Source organism: Panulirus ornatus, chromosome 17 (genome assembly GCF_036320965.1).
Source record: "Panulirus ornatus isolate Po-2019 chromosome 17, ASM3632096v1, whole genome shotgun sequence".
NCBI lineage: Eukaryota > Metazoa > Arthropoda > Malacostraca > Decapoda > Palinuridae > Panulirus > Panulirus ornatus.
In genome coordinates this window covers 21,868,626-21,886,813 of record NC_092240.1, presented here as the reverse complement: position 1 = coordinate 21,886,813, position 18,188 = coordinate 21,868,626, and the positions used below count along the sequence as shown (strand labels likewise).

At 40.0% G+C, this 18,188-nt stretch overlaps 1 protein-coding gene across 2 annotated transcripts in view; it reads right to left on the bottom strand.

Moving 5' to 3' along the window:
• Positions 1-18,188, bottom strand: part of LOC139754619 (uncharacterized) — a 441,804-nt gene that overhangs the window by 416,271 nt on the left and 7,345 nt on the right. Inside the window, exon 1 of one of the 2 annotated variants that reach the window (XM_071672083.1) lies at positions 17,422-17,685. The exons of the other annotated variant lie outside the window; for it this stretch is intronic. Coding sequence (XP_071528184.1) covers positions 17,422-17,670 — 249 coding nt within the window. The 5' untranslated portion in view covers positions 17,671-17,685. Of the gene's footprint in view, positions 1-17,421; positions 17,686-18,188 lie in introns of those variants that run through there. 2 annotated transcript variants of the gene reach the window in all.

The following is an 18,188-nucleotide window of genomic DNA, read 5'->3' as shown; positions in this document are numbered from 1 at the left end:
GAGAATGTTATCTCAAAGAGCAAAAAGGGAAATGTTTGAAGGAATAGTATTTCCAACAATGTTATATGGCTGCGAGGCATGGGCTATAGATAAGATTGTACTGAGGAGGGCGGATGTATTGAAAATGAAATGTTTGAGGACAATATGTGGTGTGAGGTGGTTTGATCAAGTAAGTAATGTAAGAGTAAGAGAGATGTGTGGAAATAAAAAGAGCGTGGTTGAGAGAGTAAAAGAAGGTGTGTTGAAGTGCTTTGGATATATGGAGAGAATGAGCAGGGAAAGATTGACAAAGAGGATATATGTGTCAGATGTGGAGGGAATCAGGAGAAACAGAAGACCAAATTGGAGGTGAAATGATGGAATAATAAATATTTTGAGCGATCGGGACCTGATCATACAGGAGGGTGAGAGGCATGCAAGGAATAGAGTGAAATGGAATGATGTGGTATACTGGGGTCAACGTCCTGTCAATGGACTGAACCAAGGCATGTGAAGCATCTGGGGTAAACCATGGAAAGGTCTGTGGATAGGGAGCTGTGGTTTCGGTGCATTACACATGTCAGCAAAAGACTGAGTGTGAACAAATGCAGCCTTTTTTGTCTGTTTTCCTGGCACTACCTCACTGAAGCAGAGGACACGGGTGCTGTTTTCCAGTAGGGCAGCAAAAGGAATGGATGAAGGCAAGCAAATATTAATATGTACATGTGTATGTATGGTTTACCCAGGATGCTTCACATGCCCTGGTTCAATCCATTGACAGCACGTCGACCCCAGTATACCACATCGTTCCAATTCACTCTATTCCTTGCAAGCCTTTCACCCTCCTGCATGTTCAGGCCCCGATCAATCAAAATTTTTTTCACTCCATCTTTCCACCTCCACTTTGGTCTCCCACTTCTCCTCGTTCCCTCCACCTCTGATACATATATCCTCTTGGTCAATCTTTCCTCACTCATTCTCTCCATGTGACCAAACCATTTCAAAACACCCTCTTCTGCTCTCTCAACCACACTCTTTTTATTACCACACATCACTCTTACCCTTACGTTACTTACTCGATCAAACCACCTCACACCACATATTGTCCTCAAACATCTCATTTCCAGCACATCCACCCTCCTCCACACAACTCTATCTATAGCCCACATCTCGCAACCATATAACATTGTTGGAACCACTATTCCTTCAAACATACCCATTTTTGCTTTCAGACATAATGTTCTCGACTTCCACACATTTTTCAACGCTCCCAGAACTTTCGCCCCCTCCCCCACCCTGTGATTCACTTCTGCTTCCATGGTTCCATCCGCTGCCAAATCCACTCCCAGATATCTAAAACACTTCACTTCCTCCAGTTTTTCTCCATTCAAACTTACCTCCCAATTGACTTGTCCCTCAACCCTACTGTACCTAATAACCTTGCTCTTGTTCACATTTACTCTCAGCTTTCTTCTTTCGCACACTTTACCAAATTCAGTCACTAGTTTCTGCAGTTTCTCACACGAATCAGCCACCAGCACTGTATCATCAGCGAACAACAACTGACTCACTTCCCAAGCTCTCTCATCCACAACAGACTGCATACTTGCCCCTCTTTCCAAAACTCTTGCATTCACCTCCCTAACAACCCCATCCATAAACAAATTAAACAACCATGGAGACATCACACACCCCTGCTGTAAACCAACATTCACTTCGAACCAGTCACTTTCCTCTCTTCCTACATGTACATAAGCCTTACATCCTCGATAAAAACTTTTCACTGCTTCTAACAACCTGCCCCCCACACCATATATTCTTAATACCTTCCACAGAGCATCTCTATCAGCTCTATTGTATGCCTTCTCCAGATCCATAAATGCTACATACAAATCCATTTGCTTTTCTAAGTATTTCTCACATACATTCTTCAAAGCAAACACCTGATCCACACATCCTCTACCACTTCTGAAACCACACTGCTCTTCCCCTTTTTTTTTTCATACATATTTACCATTTCCCACATTGGCAAAATAGAGCCTTAGCTGGAATATCCTCACTTGGCCCCCTTCTCTGTTCCTTCTTTTGGAAAAGTAAAAACAGGAAGGGAGGATTTCCAGCCTTCCGCTCCCTCCCCTTTTAGTTGCCTTCTACAACACACAGGGAATACGTGGGAAGTACTCTTCCCACAAAAACTACACAAGTAACAAGTGTTCTTAGTAAAACCACAAGAAAACAGAAATACAAAGCGTTAAGCACTTGCACATAATTACGTGGTCTGGACTAAATAAAAATAAAGAGAACCAATATACAATACTTCAACTGCTAATGGGCGTGGCAGGCAAACGCATTACGAAACAGGCGAAGGGATTAAGGAACAAAGTACCTTCGATGACCTTACCTCTCTCAGGTTACCCTAAGTTCTGAGAAACATATCTATAATATTTTCTCTCATAAAGTTATCTGATTCATACAAACCAGCATTTTGATTCATATTAACATCTCTTCTATGTTTGATAACAGACGATTCAACAATATTTCTCTCCATTTCTAAGTTATTGTATATAATAACCTTAATACTGCACCAATCAATTTGGTGACCAAAGTCTTCGTGGTGGACTGCATTCTTGGCCATACCTAACACTTTTTCTTTGTTTAACCTTGATATCAAGAACCTTAGAGGATGTGTGGATCAGGTGTTTGCTTTGAAGAATGTATGTGAGAAATACTTAGAAAAGCAAATGGATTTGTATGTAGCATTTATGGATCTGGAGAAGGCATATGATAGAGTTGATAGAGATGCTCTGTGGAAGGTATTAAGAATATATGGTGTGGGAGGAAAGTTGTTAGAAGCAGTGAAAAGTTTTTATCGAGGATGTAAGGCATGTGTACGTGTAGGAAGAGAGGAAAGTGATTGGTTCTCAGTGAATGTAGGTTTGCGGCAGGGGTGTGTGATGTCTCCATGGTTGTTTAATTTGTTTATGGATGGGGTTGTTAGGGAGGTGAATGCAAGAGTTTTGGAAAGAGGGGCAAGTATGAAGTCTGTTGGGGATGAGAGAGCTTGGGAAGTGAGTCAGTTGTTGTTCGCTGATGATACAGCGCTGGTGGCTGATTCATGTGAGAAACTGCAGAAGCTGGTGACTGAGTTTGGTAAAGTGTGTGAAAGAAGAAAGTTAAGAGTAAATGTGAATAAGAGCAAGGTTATTAGGTACAGTAGGGTTGAGGGTCAAGTCAATTGGGAGGTGAGTTTGAATGGAGAAAAACTGGAGGAAGTGAAGTGTTTTAGATATCTGGGAAGTGGATCATAGGGTGGGGGAGGGGGCGAAAATTCTGGGAGCCTTGAAGAATGTGTGGAAGTCGAGAACATTATCTCGGAAAGCAAAAATGGGTATGTTTGAAGGAATAGTGGTTCCAACAATGTTGTATGGTTGCGAGGCGTGGGCTATGGATAGAGTGGTGCGCAGGAGGATGGATGTGCTGGAAATGAGATGTTTGAGGACAATGTGTGGTGTGAGGTGGTTTGATCGAGTAAGTAACGTAAGGGTAAGAGAAATGTGTGGAAATAAAAAGAGCGTGGTTGAGAGAGCAGAAGAGGGTGTTTTGAAATGGTTTGGGCACATGGAGAGAATGAGTGAGGAAAGATTGACCAAGAGGATATATGTGTCGGAGGTGGAGGGAACGAGGAGAAGTGGGAGACCAAATAGGAGGTGGAAAGATGGAGTGAAAAAGATTTTGTGTGATCGGGGCCTGAACATGCAGGAGGGTGAAAGGAGGGCAAGGAATAGAGTGAATTGGAGCGATGTGGTATACCGGGGTTGACGTGCTGCCGGTGGATTAAATCAGGGCATGTGAAGCGTCTGGGGTAAACCTTACCTAAGATGTAAGACGTGTACGAGTAGGAAGAGAGGAGAGTGATTACTTTCCAGAGAATGTCAGTCCGTGACAGGGGTGTCTGATGTACCCATGGTTGTTTAATTCATTTATGGATGGGGTGGTTAGGGAGGTAAATGCAAGAGTTTTGGAGATAGGGGAGAGTATGTAGGCTGTTAGGGATGAGAGGGCCTGAGAAGTGAGTCACTTGTTGTTTGCCGATGATACAGCTCTAGTAGGTGACCGAGTTTGGAAAAGTGTGAGAAAGGAGAAAGTTGAGAGTAAATGTGAATAAGAGCAAGGTGATTAAGCTCAGTAGGGTTGAGACAAGTAAACTGGGATGTTAAATTTGAATGGGGGAAAATTGGATGAAGTGAAGTGCTTCAGATATCTGGGAGTGGACTTCGCAGTGGATGGACCCATGGAAGCCTAAGTGAGTTACTGGGTGGGGGAGGGGCCAAAGGTTCTGGGAGCGATGAAGAATGTGTGGAAGAAGAGAATGTTATCTCAAAGAGCAAAAAGGGAAATGTTTGAAGGAATAGTATTTCCAACAATGTTATATGGCTGCGAGGCATGGGCTATAGATAAGATTGTACTGAGGAGGGCGGATGTATTGAAAATGAAATGTTTGAGGACAATATGTGGTGTGAGGTGGTTTGATCAAGTAAGTAATGTAAGAGTAAGAGAGATGTGTGGAAATAAAAAGAGCGTGGTTGAGAGAGTAAAAGAAGGTGTGTTGAAGTGCTTTGGATATATGGAGAGAATGAGCAGGGAAAGATTGACAAAGAGGATATATGTGTCAGATGTGGAGGGAATCAGGAGAAACAGAAGACCAAATTGGAGGTGAAATGATGGAATAATAAATATTTTGAGCGATCGGGACCTGATCATACAGGAGGGTGAGAGGCATGCAAGGAATAGAGTGAAATGGAATGATGTGGTATACTGGGGTCAACGTCCTGTCAATGGACTGAACCAAGGCATGTGAAGCATCTGGGGTAAACCATGGAAAGGTCTGTGGATAGGGAGCTGTGGTTTCGGTGCATTACACATGTCAGCAAAAGACTGAGTGTGAACAAATGCAGCCTTTTTTGTCTGTTTTCCTGGCACTACCTCACTGAAGCAGAGGACACGGGTGCTGTTTTCCAGTAGGGCAGCAAAAGGAATGGATGAAGGCAAGCAAATATTAATATGTACATGTGTATGTATGGTTTACCCAGGATGCTTCACATGCCCTGGTTCAATCCATTGACAGCACGTCGACCCCAGTATACCACATCGTTCCAATTCACTCTATTCCTTGCAAGCCTTTCACCCTCCTGCATGTTCAGGCCCCGATCAATCAAAATTTTTTTCACTCCATCTTTCCACCTCCACTTTGGTCTCCCACTTCTCCTCGTTCCCTCCACCTCTGATACATATATCCTCTTGGTCAATCTTTCCTCACTCATTCTCTCCATGTGACCAAACCATTTCAAAACACCCTCTTCTGCTCTCTCAACCACACTCTTTTTATTACCACACATCACTCTTACCCTTACGTTACTTACTCGATCAAACCACCTCACACCACATATTGTCCTCAAACATCTCATTTCCAGCACATCCACCCTCCTCCACACAACTCTATCTATAGCCCACATCTCGCAACCATATAACATTGTTGGAACCACTATTCCTTCAAACATACCCATTTTTGCTTTCAGACATAATGTTCTCGACTTCCACACATTTTTCAACGCTCCCAGAACTTTCGCCCCCTCCCCCACCCTGTGATTCACTTCTGCTTCCATGGTTCCATCCGCTGCCAAATCCACTCCCAGATATCTAAAACACTTCACTTCCTCCAGTTTTTCTCCATTCAAACTTACCTCCCAATTGACTTGTCCCTCAACCCTACTGTACCTAATAACCTTGCTCTTGTTCACATTTACTCTCAGCTTTCTTCTTTCGCACACTTTACCAAATTCAGTCACCAGTTTCTGCAGTTTCTCACACGAATCAGCCACCAGCACTGTATCATCAGCGAACAACAACTGACTCACTTCCCAAGCTCTCTCATCCACAACAGACTGCATACTTGCCCCTCTTTCCAAAACTCTTGCATTCACCTCCCTAACAACCCCATCCATAAACAAATTAAACAACCATGGAGACATCACACACCCCTGCTGTAAACCAACATTCACTTCGAACCAGTCACTTTCCTCTCTTCCTACATGTACATAAGCCTTACATCCTCGATAAAAACTTTTCACTGCTTCTAACAACCTGCCCCCCACACCATATATTCTTAATACCTTCCACAGAGCATCTCTATCAGCTCTATTGTATGCCTTCTCCAGATCCATAAATGCTACATACAAATCCATTTGCTTTTCTAAGTATTTCTCACATACATTCTTCAAAGCAAACACCTGATCCACACATCCTCTACCACTTCTGAAACCACACTGCTCTTCCCCTTTTTTTTTTCATACATATTTACCATTTCCCACATTGGCAAAATAGAGCCTTAGCTGGAATATCCTCACTTGGCCCCCTTCTCTGTTCCTTCTTTTGGAAAAGTAAAAACAGGAAGGGAGGATTTCCAGCCTTCCGCTCCCTCCCCTTTTAGTTGCCTTCTACAACACACAGGGAATACGTGGGAAGTACTCTTCCCACAAAAACTACACAAGTAACAAGTGTTCTTAGTAAAACCACAAGAAAACAGAAATACAAAGCGTTAAGCACTTGCACATAATTACGTGGTCTGGACTAAATAAAAATAAAGAGAACCAATATACAATACATCAACTGCTAATGGGCGTGGCAGGCAAACGCATTACGAAACAGGCGAAGGGATTAAGGAACAAAGTACCTTCGATGACCTTACCTCTCTCAGGTTACCCTAAGTTCTGAGAAACATATCTATAATATTTTCTCTCATAAAGTTATCTGATTCATACAAACCAGCATTTTGATTCATATTAACATCTCTTCTATGTTTGATAACAGACGATTCAACAATATTTCTCTCCATTTCTAAGTTATTGTATATAATAACCTTAATACTGCACCAATCAATTTGGTGACCAAAGTCTTCGTGGTGGACTGCATTCTTGGCCATACCTAACACTTTTTCTTTGTTTAACCTTGATATCAAGAACCTTAACAGTTTGACCAATGCAAAACTGATCACACTCTTTAAAAGGGATATTGTGTACACAGCACTTCTGAGAAGTTACAGAATTTCTAATAAGGTTTTCCCTAACTGTATTATCACTGCTGATGACTACATTAATTTCAAAAGATTTTACCAAAATAGGAACATAAAGGAAGTTCACACTATTGGGTAAAACCAACTTTTATTCACAAATCATTCTTTAAGATGAACATTTTGAAAAGACTTTCAAGCAAAATTACAAGCTGATTCAAGGAAACATTTGGGATATTGTAAACAATAACCAATGTCATCATACTGCAGAGTTCATCATCAATGAATTCTGGATGACATATGTGAAATGCTCTGGGAAACATTAATGAAAATACAGAACATTTTCCTTTATTGTGATGAGTAGGGTAATAATGAAGATATGAACAGCATGTGGATTTACGACATATGCTAAATCTTAGGTTATTTTCACCTCTGCGAATACTACAGTCTAAGAATGCCAATGTATTGTCTGTTCAATTTCAAGAGAACTTTGTTGAGTTTACCACACAATTCAAATTGTTAGGAAATAAATTATCTTTATCAATAGGCCAGTGAGGACTGGGGGAGAATTTCCCATACTCATACCAAACAGCTATGTAAAGAAACTATCATTGAAATGAAACTTACAATCTTTAACACATAGTTAAATCAACATTAAAACAGTACTTGTAAGCAGTGGTAGAATTTGTTTGTCAAGTTCTTCCACCAAAAACTCCAATATATCATCAACAGAACTACGGTGAATAATAGCACATCTAAACTGATATGCATAAATTCATAATCATGCTAGAGGATGTGTGGATCAGGTGTTTGCTTTGAAGAATGTATGTGAGAAATACTTAGAAAAGCAAATGGATTTGTATGTAGCATTTATGGATCTGGAGAAGGCATATGATAGTGTTGATAGAGATGCTCTGTGGAAGGTATTAAGAATATATGGTGTGGGAGGCAAGTTGTTAGAAGCAGTTAAAAGTTTTTATCGAGGATGTAAGGCATGTGTACGTGTAGGAAGAGAGGAAAGTGGTTCTCAGTGAATGCTGGTTTGCGGCAGGGGTACGTGATGTCTCCATGGTTGTTTGATTTGTTTATGGATGGGGTTGTTAGGGAGGTGAATGCAAGAGTTTTGGAAAGAGGGGCAAGTATGCAGTCTGTTGTGGATGAGAGAGCTTGGGAAGTGAGTCAGTTGTTGTTCGCTGATGATACAGCACTGGTGGCTGATTCCGGTGAGAAACTGCAGAAGTTGGTGACTGAGTTTGGTAAAGTGTGTGAAAGAAGAAAGCTGAGAGTAAATGTGAACAAGAGCAAGGTTATTAGGTACAGTAGGGTTGAGGGACAAGTCAACTGGGAGGTAAATTTGGAGAAAAACTGGAGGAAGTGAAATGTTTTAGATATCTGGGAGTGGATTTGGCAGCGGATGGAACCATGGAAGCAGAAGTGAATCACAGGGTGGGGGAGGGGGCGAAAGTTCTGAGAGCATTGAGGAATGTCAAGAACGTTATCTTGGAAAGCAAAAATAGGTATGTTTGAAGGAATAATAGTTCCAACAATGTTACATGGTTGCGAGGTGTGGGCTATAGATAGAGTTGTGCGGAGAAGGGTGGATGTGCTGGAAATGAGATGTCTGAGGACAAAATGTAGTGTGAGGTGGTTTGATCGAGTAAGTAATGAAAGGGCAAAAAAGATGTGTGATAATAATAGGAGAATGTGGGTGAGAGAGCGGAAGAGGGTGTTTTGAAATGGTTTGGTCACATGGAGAGAATGAGTGAGGAAAGATTGACAAAGAGGATATATGTGTCAGAGGTGGAGGGAACAAGAGAAGTGGAAGACCAAATTAGAGATGAAAGATGGAGTAAGAAAGATTCTGAGTGATCGGGGCCTGAACATGCAAGAGGGTGAAAGGCGTGCAAGGAATAGAGTGAATTGGAACAATATGGTATACCGGGGTCGACGTGCTGCCAAGGGATTGAACCAGGGCACGTGAAGCGTCTGAGTTACGTAAACCATGGAAAGTTTTGTGGATACTGAATGTAGACAGGGAGCTGTGGTTTCGGAGCATTATACATGACAGCTAGAGACTGAGTGTGAACAAATATGGCCTTTGTTGTCTTTTCCTAGCGCTACCTCGCGCACATGTGGGGGGTGGGGGTTGTCATTTCATGTGTGGCGGGGTGGCGACGGGAATGAATAAGGGCAGACAGTATGAATTATGTACATGTGTATATATGTATATGTCTGTGTGTGTATATATATGTATACGTTGAGATGTATAGGTATGTATATGTGCGTGTGTGGACATGTATGTATATACATTTGTATGTGGGTGGGGTGGGCCATTCTTTCATCTGCTTCCTTGTGCTACCTCACTAACACAGGAGACAGCAACAAAGTATGATAAAAAAAAATGAAAAGACTACATATTTAACAGGGTTTCTTGATTTATGAGTTTTAACTAAACCATACAAGTAGGGTAAGGAAGGACTTCAAGAAAATTTCTTAACTCATCACTGTCTTTAAGCAACTATTTCATTTTCTTATTACACTTGCTGTTTACTGTTTCTGTGGAATCACTTCTAAGAGAATATGTACTTCTATTCTCTAATAAATCATACACTTTAAATAATCACCTTCATGTACATTGGGATCTGTAATATACAGACTGTGAAAATGGCTGAGTACTCTTAATCCATTGTTCTTGTATCAAAAAACATATTGTTCTAGTAGAAAAACTAAGTAGTGTCCAGTTTGATTATAAATTAAGCTTATTAGTTTTGATGTGTCATTATTCACCAAAGTCCCTGTTCATAATCTATTGGAGCTTTTGGTGGAAGAACCTGACATACATGCTCTACCATTGCCTACAAGTGCCATATCTAAGATAATTAAATTATGTGTTAAAGATCGTAAATTTCAGCTCAATGATACTTTCTTCACACAGCAGTTAGGCATGAGTATGGGAAATACTCTCTCAACCTATAAGAAGTTTATGTATAAAAATTTTTGAAAGCAAGATTCTTTATGACATCAAATGGTCCAGGTATGTTGATGGTTATCTTTGCCTGTGGCCTACTGATAGTGATAAAAATCTATTTCTTAATAATCTGAATTGTTTGGTAGACTCAAAAAGTTCGCTATTAAAACCAACAAAAACAATACATTAGCATTCTCAAACTAATATTCATAAGGATAAAAAAAAGCTAAAATTTAGCACATAAAAATCCACTAGTGTCCATTCATAGCTTCACTGTTACTCTACTCATAAAGTGAAAAATTTTGTTTCCAACAATGCTTCTTGGAGAATTTTGCATATGTTGTTCAGAATCCATTGATGAACTCTGCAGTATCTACAACATTGGTTATAAATCACAGTATCACAAACATTTCTTTCTCTCAGCTTGCAATTTTGCAAGAAAGTCTTTTCATAATGTTCATCCTACAGAACCATTTGTGATCAAAAACTTCTTAGCATTACACTATTGCGAGAACTTGCTTAATGCTCTTGTTTTGTTAAAATCATTTAATATTAATGCAATCTTCAGCAACAATATACAGCTAGGGAAAGTCTTACCAGAAATTCTGTAATTTCTCAGAAGGGCTGTATACAAAATGTTCCGTATAAAGAGTGCTATGTTTTACAATGTCTAACTGGTAGGGTTCTTAATATCAGGGTTAAACAAAATAAAAAAGTGTTAGGTATGGCCAAGAATCCAATGACCCCCAAGGACTTTGATTGTCAAATTGACTGAAACAGTCTTAAGGTTATCACATACAATAATTAAGTAATGGATGGAAATATTGTTGAATCATCTCTTTATCAAACATAGTACAGATATCAATAAGAATCATAATGTTGGTTTATATAAATCACATAACTTTATAGGTGAAAATTTTTAAATGTTTCCTAGAACACAGGTTAATCTGAGAAAGGTGAGGTCATCGAAGGTGACCTGTGCCTTAATCCTTTCAACTGTTTCTTAAATCATTTGCCGACCAAGCCCAATGACAGCTGGTTTATCATCTTCTGGATCTTTTTATCTGTACTCAGTCCTAATGAAATAATCATACAAAAGCGTCTGACACTCTGTATTTTCCATTTCCTTATGTTTCATTTTCCCCGTGGTTATAAGCAAATACTAGATCACGGGCACCATTGTAACCTCTTATACAATATATACATATATCATCTTTTCATCTATTTATTTCCTGTTCACCATTTACCACATCAGCAAATCAGGGCCAGGAACAAAAGAAAGTGTCTCACTCATTCACATCCATTCTCTACCATCTGGTGTATTGCACTGAAACCACAGCCCCTTAGCTAGAACCAGATCCCACAAAATTTTCTGTGGTTTCCTTCTCCTACTTCACATACCTTGGTTCAGTCCACTAACAGCCTGTTGCCCCCTGTATGCCACACTGCTCCAATTTACTCTATCCCACACAAACCTTTCATCCTCCTGAATGTTCAGGCCTCAAGTACTCAAATAATCTTCACTCCTTCCTTCCATATCCAATGTGGTCCCCCTCCCCCTTTCTTCTTGACCCCTCCACTTCTAATACTTATTCAACCCTCCCTGATTCAGTTTTTTCATGTCTAAACCATTTCAGTACATCCATTTCAGCTCTCTCAACCATACTCTTCTTACTATCATACCTCTACCTTCCATATGAATTACCCAATGAACCCTTCTCACATCACATACTGTCCTCAAACATTTTGGTTACAACATATAAACCCTCTTCCATGCATTCTCATCCACAGCCCATGCCTAACACCCACTCAACATCGCTAGGACTACTACACCATCAAGCATAACCATTTTCACCCTCCCAGATGCGGATCTCTCTTTCCACTCATTCTTCAGTGCTCCCAGAATCTTCACCCCATCACCCATCTTAATGACTCACTTCCATGGTTCCATTTGCTGCCATACCCACTTCCAGGTATCTAAAACACTCCCTTCCTCCAATTCTTCTCCATTCAAACTCACACCCAAACTAACCTGTCTCTCTGCACTGTTAAACCTAATAATCTGGTATTTATTGACATTTGTTCTCAACTTCCTCCTTTCACACTCTTTTCCACTCAGTCACCAACTTCAGTTTCTCAATCAAATGTGCCCCCAGCAGTATGTCATCAGCAAACAACAACTAACACTTCCCAGGCCCAACTCACCTCCAAGGGACTAAACACCTATTCTTTTCTCCAAGACCCTTGCATTTACTTCTCTCATCACCCTATCCACAAACACATTAAACAGCCGTGGTGAAATCACACACCATTGCCAAAGATCCACCTTCACTTAGAACCACTCACCCTCCACTCTAACCACCCGGACATACACCATACTCTCTTGATGTAAACTCCTCACTGATTCCGATGACTTTCTTCCCAAAGCATAGATTCGTAACACCTTCCGTAGATCATCTTTATCAATCCGTTATGTGTATTCTCCAGATCCATAAATGCTAGATACAAATCCTTCTTTTCCCCCTCTAACTATATCTCACATGCATTCTTCAAACATCTGATCCACACATCCTCTACCACTTCTGAAACACCACTGTTCCCTCTCAGTCTGATGCTCTGTGCATGCTTTCATCCTATCAATTGCTACCCTCCAATACAACTTACCAGGTACATAAAACAAACTTTAACCTCTGTAGTTTAAACACTCACCTTTGTACTCTTTGCCTTTATACAAAGGCACTATATGTCCATTCTGCCAATCCTCAGACATAGTGAAAACCTTAACTAACCAATTTTCACAAACACAGTCATCCTATTTCATGAGAAATTCAACTGTAATGCCATACACTCCAGCTGCCTTGCCAAATTTCATCTTATGCAAAGCTTTCACCACCACTTCTATCTTCACCAAGCCACTCTCCATGAGTCTCTTACTTCACTTACCATCACAACTCAAATATCCTACATCTGCCACCTTATCATCAAACACATTCAACAGACTTTCAAAATACTCAATCCATCTCCCCAATTCATCACTACCTGTTACCACTCCCCATTTGCCCCCTTCACCAATGTTCCCATTTGTTCTCTTGTTTTTCAAACAATTTTAATCTACTTCCAAAACATCTTGTTCTCCCTGAAGTTTATTGATACTTACACACCCAAAGTCTCATTTGTCTTCTTTTTTAAACCCTGCATCTTCCTCTTTACCTCCTGCCGCTTTCTCTTATAAATCATTTGCACTCCTTCCTTGTATCTCCCATAAAACATTCTTTTCTCTCTCATGAACAATTTTACTTTGTCACCTCACCACTCCATTTGCACTCCTTCCTTGTAAGTATCTCCCATAAAACATTCTTTTCTCTCACATGAACAATTTCACTTTGTCACCTCACCACTCACTACCCTCTCTAAGGTACCCACTTCCCACATTTCACATATCACAGGCATCATTTGTACATGCCAGCAATGCTTCCCTAAATACCTAAAATTCCTTACCCATTCTCCTTGCTTCATTTACTCTCACCTTTTGCCAATCTCCACTCAATCTCTCCTGGTATTTCTCCATACAGATGTCTTTCCCATGCTCACTTACTCTCATTACTCTTTTCTAATTCATAATGTTTCCTCTTTTCCAAAAAGCTCTACAAATTTTCCCCTTAGCCTACACAAGGTAATAATCAGGCATCCCAATAGCTACCCCTCTAGCATATTTATATCTAAAAGTATCTCTTTTGCATGCTAATCGATTAGAATGCATTCCAACAATGCTCGTTGACCATATTCCCTACTCACATATACATACTTGTTTACGTTCTCTTTTCTAAACCAGGTATTCCCAATCACCAATCCTCTTTCTGCAAGCATCTCCACAAGCCATTCACAATTTGCATTCAGAATACAGAAAACTCCATGCCCCTTAACTATACCCTCAACTGATAACATTAATCACCAATGCATATTAATCTTTCACCACTACTGCCTGGTCTATTGCAACAAAACTGCCACCACACACAATCAGCTACTCCCAAAGCATTTGCCTCTCATGATCTTTCTTCTCATGGTTAGGTGCATAAGCACTAATAATCACACTTCTCTCACCATACATTTTCATTTTTACACACATCAGTCTAAAGCTCACTTCCTTATACTACATCACACACTTCCACAACTCCTGCTTCAGCAACTGTGTTATACATTCCTTAGCTCTTGCCCTTTCAACAATCCCTGACTTTACTCCTATGACATATCCAAATCATTCTCCTCCTTAAGCCCTGGGCTTTGTTTTCATCAGAGCAAGGACATCACATTTCTTTCCTCAAATATACTAACTATATCTCCTCTCTTCTCATCTTGGTTACAGTCACCCACACACATATGATCTAAACGACGAAGTTGTCAGTGTGGTCCCCTTCTCTGTTCCTTCTTTTGGAAAATTAAAAATGGGAGGGGAGGATTTCCAGCCCCCGCTCCCTCCCCTTTAAGTAGCCTTCTACGACACGCAGGAAATACATGGGAAGTATTCTTTCTCCCCTGTCCCCAGGATATATATATATATATATATATATATATATATATATATATGCTACCACACTGACAACTTCATTTAGATCATTCCATTCATCCTCAATTCTTATATTACAAAGATACTTCTATACTCTTTCTAACAAGTTTCTTTGCTACTCTCATGTGATGGCCTCTGGTTATTCTATCCATTCTTCCTTTCAAAAATGTTCACTGATGACATCATCAAAGAGGTTTACAAACTAAAGATTGTGATAAGTCACTCCTTGCTCTTCTTTCTTCCATGGTGGAAAAATTTTTGACTTCTGATAATTGTGACTGCTTACCAACCTCATTACCCTCCTTTGGACCTTCTCTATAAGTTCTTTGGTTTTCTTTAAGTGCAGTGACCAAACTTGAGAAGCATATTCTAGATTTGGTCCAAGTAGAATATGAACAGCTTGTAAAATATTTCTTTATCCATATATTTGAATGTTACTCTTAAACTACAGAAAGTTTGTCTCCTTGACTACATTCCTAATGTGGTCTCTGTCAATAAGCTGGAGGATATATCTATTCCCAAGCCTCTCACAAACAGATTGCTACAGTTTATTTCCTGCTTTTTTATATTCACAATTCAACCTTTGGAGTTTGTCCAGGTTCACCTCTGACTCCCCTCACGGCCTCTAGCATCATCAGCAAATATTCCAATTCTTTGGGCAAGTCATTTACATACAGTAGATGGTGCCAGAAAAGCCCAGCAGTTGCCACTAGTGACTCCAAGCAATCTTGAGAAGACTCCAATGATAAACTAATACGGAGCCTCTGTTCCCTTTGACAAAAAGAATCTTTTATTCCTCAGTGTGTGTGCATAAATAACTATTTGTACTGTATAAGGAGAGAGTTTTACAATCATGGGGTCCCATCTCTTGGACATTTTTACAACCTTATAAACTTATCCATGCTGCCCTCTTTCAGCATATTCCATTCTACCACCACTCTTGTGCTGTAAAAATACTTTTTTACATCTAACAAGTTTCTTACAAGTCCTCTGTTTGCTGTCTCTACATCTTTCGAAGAACTGGTCACTTATGTCATCAATTTGGTTTTAAAACTTTAAGGTTATGATCAGTTAACCCCTGATCCTCCTCTTACAAGATGCTCAAATTTAAGGCCTCTAGCCATTCCCTGTAATTCAGCTCTCTTAGTTCTGGTACTATCTTTGTTGCCTTCCTCTGGACTTTTGCTATTTGCTCTCAGTGCTTTAGGTGTGGAGGCCAAACTTTATAAGTATATTCTAGTTTTGTCCTTTTGTAGGATATCAAAAGCTTGTTAAATATTTCTCCTGAAATATCTAATTGAAAGCTATTCTAGTATTACCTGGTCGACAGTTTATCTCCTTAGCTGTTCTCCTGAAGTGAGATTCTGGCGACAGCTTAGGAGAGGATACCAGCGCCCACGTCACCTTCGCCGGGAAAATCATGAAGCTTAATTCCTGCCACATAATAATAATACTGAAGTTTTATCTTTCTCCTATCTTCATTATCTTACATATGTTCGGGATGAATGTCTGTTCATGTCCCCCTGTAAGTTGATGCACTTCTTGCGTGATTACTAATTGTGTGTTACTGGGCGAGGTTTACCCTCGTGTTGCCCCCCCTTTTTACACACACACACACACACACACACAAACACATATTGGATGTATATCAACTGACTTTTATTTCTCTCTTGTGTCTCCCCTGATGTGATTATTACACGAAAGTGCACTTGGGAACTTATCGTGTCTCATTTTCCCCGTGGACTCATACGAACACACACACACACACACACATACATAATTATATATATATATATATATATATATATATATATATATATATATATATATATATATATATATATATATATTATCCCTGGGGATAGGGGAGAAAGAATACTTCCCACGTATTCCCTGCGTGTCGTAGAAGGCGACTAAAAGGGGAGGGACCGGGTGGCTGGAAATCCTCCCCTCTCGTTTTTTGTTTTTTTTTAATTTTCCAAAAGAAGGAACAGAGAAGGGGGCCAGGTGAGGATATTCCCTCTAAGGCCCAGTCCTCTGTTCTTAACGCTACCTCGCTAATGCGGGAAATGGCGAATAGTATGAAAGATATATATATATATATATATATATATATATATATATATATATATATATATATATATATATATATATATATATCCTTCACCGTGAAGAGATATATGCAACAATCACCACTGGAAAGAAAAAAGAAAAAAACGGTGAGTACTTTCGTTTAATACATCCTCAGATATTTTGGGAAATTTTAAGAACCCATCACAATTAACTACTCTAACAAAAAGGGATGGTATGCGGATGCAATGTAGGTAAAGGTAACGGTACTAAAACAATATCCGCAATGTTAATGTCTTCTTACACAATGCATAATAATGCAACTTATTGGCGTTTAAACATCCAGATCGAGTCCACACAGACCCTCTGCAGAGTTTTTATGTTTTAAATAAGTTTGCTGGCTAATCTGTAGGAAACATCCCCCGATAATTTGTAAAACCATATCTCAGCCTTTCCTATACCCCATAAATTGCAGCACATACGACCACAAGCCATGATTGAAAAGCATTCCAAAATTGGAACTATACAGAAATATGCATGAATATTTGTTGGAACTATGATTCGCATAATATACCTCCTCTCAGTCTAACACACAACCTGACAAAAAACCCTGATAACATGAACATACAAAATGTACTTATACATTCTGCATACTTATCGAAAGGATACTTCGCCGAGCTTCCCTGAAATAGTCTGAGAACTGCTTGTTTTACACTCTGTTTATTTGTCTCCGAAGCCCTTGTCTTTTGCATCTACAAAAGTTGGACGCCTCACCTGCTTCATGTGGAGGATCAAGGTCCGAAGGCTGACGTATGTTTCTCCACGACCAGGGTGGGTACTGGAGGCAAAGCAACAATCCCTCGAAGATCCTGACATCTTGCCATCCCTAAAGGCATCCCAGTGATGGTAAAACCAAGTAGCACTAGTGTTGTTGGTGGTCACATCTACTGCTTCCTTGACACTACTTAGATATCGCGTCGTCATTTCTCTGGTAATGATGGTCATTTCAGACCTAATCCTCATGTTAATACAGAGTCAAACATCTGTAACACTCAACTACCGCTGTAATCACGTTACAAACCAAGATTCATATGTATATGAATATAATAATGTCTCCAAGTGCTGTTTCATGACCGTGCTAATAGTGCCGGGGACGAAAAAAGTAAGTTGGCAGTCGAGGTGAGCTGTGACAAGGTGTAGTGGTCTAGGGCAGCGCTCGGGACTATGTGGTGTAGCTTAGACAATGCAACAAGCAACCCTCCTTTCCCCATCTCCCACCCCCTCCCCCTAGGCATCCTGAGGAAATTGCACCAACAATAGTCACCTTGCAAGATGCTGCTATTGTGTGACTTGGGAAATTCATACATAAAATCATTTCCATAGTAAGCGTTGCTCTAAAACTATGAAAGATACGCAGGGAAACTGAACAATTACATCACAAATTAACATAAACAATTTACTAAAAGTATTTTCCTATAAAGATCAAGAATATATGGTAACTGTTTTAGGGTTTCATAGAGGATGTCATCCAGTTATCTAAC